At 41.3% G+C, this 8,082-nt stretch overlaps 1 protein-coding gene across 3 annotated transcripts; it reads right to left on the reverse strand.

The window, feature by feature from the left end:
• Positions 1-3,429: 3,429 nt before the first annotated feature.
• Positions 3,430-7,634, reverse strand: LOC310854057 (testis-expressed protein 12-like). Of its 3 annotated transcripts, none has more exons than XM_083758539.1 (5): positions 7,574-7,634; positions 7,095-7,227; positions 5,142-5,241; positions 4,670-4,721; positions 3,430-3,732 (listed from the first exon to the last, which is right to left on the reverse strand). In XM_083758539.1, the coding sequence occupies exons 2-5, from the start codon at positions 7,134-7,136 to the stop codon at positions 3,588-3,590; spliced, it is 339 nt and encodes a 112-aa protein (XP_083614665.1). In that variant the 5' UTR covers positions 7,137-7,227; positions 7,574-7,634; the 3' UTR covers positions 3,430-3,587. The 3 variants fall into 3 exon arrangements, with proteins under 3 accessions (XP_083614665.1, XP_083614664.1, XP_083614666.1); XM_083758538.1 differs by lacking the exon at positions 7,574-7,634 and adding an exon at positions 7,342-7,393; XM_083758540.1 differs by lacking the exon at positions 7,574-7,634 and adding an exon at positions 7,342-7,393 and having other exon boundaries at positions 3,430-3,746.
• Positions 7,635-8,082: the final 448 nt, after the last annotated feature.

Here is an 8,082-nt window from a genome sequence, read left to right on the forward strand (position 1 = left end):
GCACAACACAAAACCAAATAAAAATAATAATAAGGAGGACAAAAACAGCAGCAGCAAGGCAAACCAGGGCTTCGCCTAACAAACTATAAAAATATATAATTAATAGCTTGACACTCAATGCAAACCCATTAATATAGCAGTGCAACTGCCTTAGCAGCCTTACCTCTATGGAAGGTTACAGACACGCATATACATTAGACAGATGACACCCGCCACCCGGCATGGAACACAGCTCGACTGGAAACCTTCGCAAACAGAAAGGTACAATTAGTATAATTTAACTAATTCTAGATGGGAACCCCTTTTGGTGTTTTAACTAAGCATTATGTTATACTTTAGCTATTGAAAAATAGCAGACCTACAAGCTCATACGGCAGCGGTGGCTCAGGGGTAGAGTGCCTGGATGGTAACCGTAAGGTTGCCAGTTCGAACCCGGGCTCCCCCAGAGTTACTGTCGAAGTATCCTTGAGCAAAACACTGAACCCATAATTGCTCCCGATGTGCTAGTTGGTGCCTTGCATGGTTTCCGCTGCCATCGGTGTATGAATGTGTGTGTGAATGGGTGAATGTAATGCACAATCTCTGTAAAGCGCCTTGGATAAAGGCGCTATATATAAATGCACCACTTACCATTTATACGAGCTTGTAGGTCTGCTATTTTTGAGAAAATGTGGCACCAATCTTTGAATATATATTCTTTCAGAAGACTTTTATTTTATTTTGACGTCAGGCCTAAATGGGTTAATAACTGGTAAATAACTTCCAAGTGATAATATAGCAGCGTGACTCTGCCTTAACAGTACATAGACAAACGCATTGGGCAGACGTGCCCATGCCCACGGCCAGGGAGGTCTGTATGCCTCCGTTGGCAAGGCAAACAGGTAAGCGGGGTTTTGCAGAGTTAGGGTAATAGTACGTTTAAAGGACGCTAAGCAGCGATACACATTGAACACACCTACGGCTCCCATTAAGGACAATGAGCCGTACAGTAGTGCTTTTTCCCCGCACAGCGATTCGCCAACGTCCTCCGCTCGGTCTCCGTTGTCCAGATTAGCTATTATGGGAGTGTCCAAGGTCGCCAGAGGTGCATAAAAGGTGTTCCAATTTAATTTAATCTGACATCCCCGAGAGGTCCAGGGTTCGCGCCTGGGATTGTGCAAAGTGTACTGTGAAAGATAGGTAATTCTGGGGGTCCTGGACATGAAAAGGCCGGGTTGAGCACCACTGACATAGAAACATTTTTCAGAAAACTGTCAGGATTTAGAAGACTTATTTTTTTATCTGCCCAGGTCTAAATGGGTCAAAAATGATATCAGCCGTTTGGGTCAGAGTTACATAAATGTTGACCCCCAGAAATCAAATGAGTGATTGACTGTTTCAGAAACAAATAACAGCTATTACTTTATCTGAGATGTTAATTAATACCTAGTCCTCTGGGTTCCTCAGGGGTGCCCACTGACCACTTGCCCCTGGCAGCTAAATAAAACACTAAGGGGTGCCCACCTGCCCCTGGCAACTAAATAAAACACTAAGGGGTGCCCACTTGCCCCTGGCAACTAAATAAAACACTAAGGGGTGCCCACTTGCCCCTGGCAGCTAAATAAAACACTAAGGTTAGCCGCAATTTGCAACTCTAGATTTATTTATAATGGGATGAATCTAGAGTTGCAACAAGCTCCATCCACTTCCTATTCATAATTTTTGGTTTGTGATCTGCTTGTCTTAAACGACGTTAAACTCACCAACATTGCAGCTGTAGTCCAAGCTTGAATTATCCTCTTTCAATCTGCCGAGCTTGTTTTTCATAAAAATCCACCGTAGACATGTTATGAGCTACTTTCTGTCAAGACATCCTCTGCAAGTGATTATTTTTCTAAGTGCTGGAGTTTGGAAGCACTCGTCGTACGTCACTGAACGGCCCTGCATTCCACCTGTTTCGAATTTGCACATAATGCAGGAGGCAGCAGCGCGACCCTTTAACAAAAACGAACTGCAACACTTACTCTGCTTTCAGGTTGCCCGACCGGGCGAGTGCTCTTTTGAGAGGGCCAGGGGACGCAACTATTCAATCCAAACTGTTATGTGACAATGAACAACACCTTTAAGCTGTAAAAGAGATAGACTTACTGAGGTCTGGCCCTCTTCAGGTTCCTCCCGTTTCCCTGAAACGGCTCTGGAGAAAGCCCTGGTTGCTCAAAGCTCTATCTGGGTGTCAGGTTGTTTAATAAAAAGCATTTTTGTCCGAGCGCCCCGGCTACTTCTTTCAAACGGGGTTCGTTTGGGAAATCCACAGTTGCACACCGGGAGCGCACTCGCCTATTAGTCTGTATTGGCAGGGCGGTCAGCGTACCTATATCGAACACACCGAGTGCCACCCTCCTCCCGACCGATAGGGGCGCGTAATTGAAAGCCAATGGCAAAATAACAGCTCGGATAAAAATGCTTTTTATTAAACAACGCGGGATGCAGGAATTCTAATCGCTGGAGCTGCAACTAACTAACACCCGAATGTTTATATATACAGAAACGTTGTAAATGTAGCGAGAGTAGCAGAGTGCAGTTACTTCATGACTCTCGTATGAATACGAGTCATGAACCATGGCTACAGAAAAGCAGAACATAACAGATGTACAAGCTCGCAGCGCGGCACAACCAATAAAGTGTTTAAAATTATTTGCTGCATTAACTACTTTTCCTGGGGACCTCCTGGAACGCCCCCAGACCCCATGGGACCAGGGGTCCCCGAACCCCATTTTGAGCAGCACTAGTAGGCCTATACATTCTTAGCCATGGTTCATGATAATTATCATGGCAGTCATGTTTCAGGGCTAATACATTCTATTAAAGCTTTTTTGGACAATTATTATTATTATCCCTGGCATATCTTTTCAATTTGGGGGTCCTTGACATGAAAAAGTTTGGGAACCACTGGTCTAACCGGCCATGTATAGTCAGACTACGGGATGTTGGACTAACGCACGCCCCCAGAGTGTTCGTCCTGAGATTTTGGAAGGTCGGGATACGATCCCCAGCCAGGTCATACCAAAGACTATAACAATGGGACCCAATGCCTCCCTTGCTTGGCACTCGGTGTCAACGGTTGGATTGTGGGTTTGTCCCTGGTGTGTAAAGACAAGTGGGTGTAACTTGTACATCAAGCTGCCACATATGTAACAGTAACAGGAGTTAGGCTCCTGCCCTATAGGCCACAAAGTGGAAGTGTTTGTTGTTTGTAAATAAATATGTATATAGAATCATAAATGTAATAACGGTGTGCAAATCCCAAATTATTTGACTGTATTTAATTTCTTCAAAACATAACATTTTATTTTGGTTTAGGAAATATTTCATACAATATATGTATTAGTTTAATTAACTTTAATTAGTAATAATCACATAAAGAAATAACCTTTTTCTGAGGAAATAAATACTGGGAGTATTTGTACATCTTACAAAATAACTTGACATTTTGCGAGTATTTGGAGGAACACAATAACAAACTCGATAAATTAAATTGTTTTTGTTAGATTAGTTACACACTGTATAACACTTGGCCATGTGTTTGCTTTTCCATGGAGGAAAACAATTTATCCAGTAAGCTTGTCAGAAATATGAGCCAGGGTACGCCCAAGGTGATTTTTCTTTTCTTTCAGGTGGGATTCCAGGCTTTTGGCCTCCAACAGAATGCCCTCCAGATCCCTCATCTGGGAGACATCTGCTGCAACTCTGTCACTGAGAGAAATGCACTGTCATAGAGAGATTTGACAAATCTGAGCCATGAAACATAATAAAGTGGTAAATTAAGTCCTTTATGATGATAGAACGAAGAGGAATAACCTGGCATGTGACTGACGTAATACCTTTTTCTGCAGTTTAAGATTTTTATAGGACAAGTTGGAAATGCAGTACTTGTAAGGTACACATTTCCATGCGTATACAAGTGTGACTCAATGGCTATATGTAATACAATCATTTTAGATAAAACTAGAAAAATGTCTCCTCGGAGCACAGCTTATTGTGGGCCAGAAATGTTTCACAGCAATTGGACGAGTTCATGATTTGAAACATTTTGTTCAAAACGGGCCACCTCTGCAAACATTGGTAGACAATCTTAGCCCATCAGGATGGAATATGAAAAACCGGACAGAACCGTCTTTTCTCTCTTGATTACATGACTATAGAGATAATGTGTACCAATTGGTGTGATGTTTGGACAAAATCTGTAGGAGTAATATCAGGAGGCGGCTTGGCGCTACATCAGGTGTCTGATGGGAAAGATTTGGGCCAGAGGTTCTTCCTTGGCCTCCAGGGAGTGTGCGTGCACAGTTTCACACCGATCGGTCCAACGGCAATATTTGGATATTAGCTGCTCACAGAAATCGGCCTGTTATAGCAGCACCACAATGAGGCCGATTTGAAGAATTGAAGGGTGACATTTCTTCCTTGGCCTGGTGGGAATGTCCGTGTAAAGTTTCACGGCAATCGAACACTGCATTCGTGAAGCCAATCACGATGGAACATGAAACAGCGGCGTCTATAGAGATAATGTGTACCTATTTGCGTGATGTTTGTACAAAATCTGTACTAATAATATCAGAAATGTGTTGCGCAAACATCTGCCTCACACTGTCAATGAAGACTGATATATTTATATATGTAATGTTTTTACCTTAGGATATCAGCAAAGTTTGCAAACAGCATGTTGGTCTCCTCATTTGCACCTGATACCGAAAGATAACTCAATAAGCCTTCAACTTCACAGATTGAAAATAAGTTGATAATCCAAATGACATTAGCAGTTAAATCTAGTTTTGGGAATATGACATGAGCTGGCAACGTAAATGAGATATAATGCAATACACATTATAATGTACATAATTTACATAACATTATTGATATCAATCAGCTTGTGACTGAAAGATCAATAAGACCAGAGAGCAAGACATGACCTGTGGGATTCTGTTTCATCAACATAATTTGGGCAATGGTCTAGTGACTAGTCTAGTGCCAAAACATGTCATGTAATGACAATACTGTGGATTCTAAATTAGTAATAGAATAGTAATAATTTAATACCTATTCTTCACCAGACCGAAACATCTTGTATGAGACAAAAAACTTCACATTGGGCATAACATTACCTGTAACTGCCATCTCAAATACAGTTGTTGGATCCACAGCCCCTTTCTTTTCTGGTGGAAAGCTGTCTTGCTGTGGAGGCTCATTATTGTAGGCTTCCATCTACAATAATGAGTAGATTAGTTGTATTCAGTGATCAGCCTGAAGAATGCTATTCCGGCCACACGGCCAATTTACAAACAAAACAATCTCCTCATCTAAAGTGAGTGCTTTCTGACAAAGCTAGATAGATACATGAGACAATGTTAAGACTTGCTGTATAAAAGCTCAATGTATTTACTTACTTACTGTATTTTGTATTATCAAACATATTTTAGTGTTGGAGACTAGGACTACAGCACAAGGGTGCATGTCCCCCAGGGGTAATATGAGATAACTATCTGCTGTAGTTTTGTTCTAAACTCGCGTCACCAGGCTTTCCACCTCGGAGGAAAGCCTGGTTTGTTTCTAAATCGCTGTGTGATCCGGTCTAGAGCAGATGGTAATATCTGTTGTGGAATAAAATATGGATATACCAAATGAACAAGACGTACAGTACTTGAAGAAACATGTCGGATTAATACGCTGCATCAAGGCTTTTATTGGGTACTAATCCTAAAAAATGGAAGGCTTCCAAGGCTGATGTTTAAAATAAATTATTCCTCGCTCATTAAGTTGGTGTATATTGTTGACATTTGCAATTTAGCTACAAAGGTCCATCCTGTATCCTGTCAATTTATAGTATCCTGTCCTGAAAATTAATTTTCTGTTTACTAAAGAGCTAGAGAGATAAAGAGAACCCTAGTTACTGAACAAAGATATGGCAATGATTAGGCCTACTATCAAAATATAGAGCAGCTATTTTAGATTTATTTTAACAAAACAAAAAGCATCACAACTGTGCCTTTTTGCCTTTTTTCTCGTTTTGCTGGGGACCCCCTGGCCCTGGAAGTTTGGAACCCCCTCAAGGGCCTATGGGGGTCCCCAGTAGGGTGGCCACCTGCAAGACCTCAGAAAGGAGGACACTTTTGCGGGGCTCGCTCCCCCGACCCCCCCCCCCCCTCCCAGATCCCCCCCCCCCCCCATATATTAATATTATTACTACTACTATTGCACCTGATTTTCACCACCATCATCTCCAGCATTATGTCCACAGAGAACATATATTTGCTAATTAAATTAACCTTTTTAAATTATAGGGTACCACAAAGGCCATTCATTTTAGAATAAATTTATTTTATTTCATGTTTAGATATGTTTTATGTTTAATCTTTCTTGTGGGTTTTTTATACAGTTTTATGGTCATCGGTGTGGGACATAGAATGATGCCAGTAGCCTATATGTTCACACAGCCTCCCTTTCTTTATGATGTCGAGTTCCTTGCTCCATTGCTCATTAAATATAGTTTTTCATTTCGGCATATTTGGTTTGTTTATCTCTGCATTAACTATACTAAAGTGATTGTGAGAGCACAACAAACAAACCGACCATCCCACTGGCAGTGTTGCCCAGTTTTGGAAGAGAACCAAGCAACCATGTCTATGAAAACAAGCCCAAAAGAAGCCTGACTAGGCTTAGTAGCCTATTATATAAAACAAGCCTAAAGTCGCTTATAATTAAGCGGACATGGCAACACTCTGAACGTCTCCACTACTAGCCTCTCTCTTTTTAAGACAGTGTGGCCGGCTCGCTCCGGAGGCGGAGCTGAGCAGCGCTGCGGAGATTTTAATATCCAGGCAGACGACGTAAATGACACAAGCACTGTATATCACAAAAAACCGGACAATTATGTGTCCGGCCAGAGGTTGAGGTGGGAGGAGGACAGGTGGGTCTAAAACCGGACTGTCCGGCGTGAAACCGGACGTCTGGCCACCCTAGTCCCCAGCCAGGCCCACTTTGAAAACCACTGAATGAAGGTAAAGTAGCAGAAATTAACAAGCTCCTTTATTATTATCCCACTCAAAATTTGTGCTCACCTCCAGAGTTCTTTTCTGTTGAAGACCTTTGCTGTTATTCATATTCAGTCCTGTGTGGTAAGTGGTTCGCTGGTGGTAGAATCAGCTTTCCTGTCACTGCAGTTGACCCTTCCAAAATTGTGTTCCAAAGTTACTGCAAATGACAAATATAGGAGGATATGACATGTTAATGTTACTTAAATAATAATACATAAGTTTAACTTTAATAGTAAACAATAAACTCTGTTTACACCGCTAAACTAGTTACCCAGTCTTCACTTGTTAAGTCATCCACTCAGTGCTAACCAGCATGTATTCACTTAAATTGATTGGCAGCTCGCTAGCTTAGCTAACCCACAGAGTCAGACTGAAAAAGAAAACATAATATTATTGACCAGCTGTCTTTCCCTGGGCTTTTTGTTATCTGCACTGACAAGTCACTGTGTTTAGGCTAAATAAAGTGTATTGTTATTAACAAAAGCTCCCCATTGATAACTTACCTGGTACTGTTGGTAGAAGAAAACTGAAATTGACTAATAATTACGTTGAGCCCGATGTTTCATCGTACGTCGGCGTCGCGCGCTTAAAATAGCTGATCTACAAGCTCAAAAGCCCTCCCGATGGAAGGCCTTGTGAGCTTGTAGATTTGCTATTTCCGGCGCGCGACACCACAGTAGTTGACTTTCTAGCTAGCAAAGGTTTAATGTTGCTCCAATCAAATATTATACTATAGGCTGATGTGTAAATACACAAATGTTTTTTCTTTCTTACTGTAGATGTGTTTTTCAGCTCAAAGTTGTTTAATAAATCAATAACAATGAAGAATATTGTGTTCTTTATGAAGTTTTATAAGAACATGAAGAGGATAGCAACAACAGGAAGAAGAAGAAGAAAGTCCAACCTAAAATGCAATTAAGTTAAAAAGATTTTAACACTGAACAGTTTCATTGTGAACCAATGAAACTGTAGGAAGGTGGAATCAAAGTCTAACTTACTTCACCGAATCATT

This window comes from Protomyctophum parallelum, assembly GCF_964188405.1.
Source record: "Protomyctophum parallelum genome assembly, chromosome: 23".
Classification (NCBI taxonomy): domain Eukaryota; kingdom Metazoa; phylum Chordata; class Actinopteri; order Myctophiformes; family Myctophidae; genus Protomyctophum; species Protomyctophum parallelum.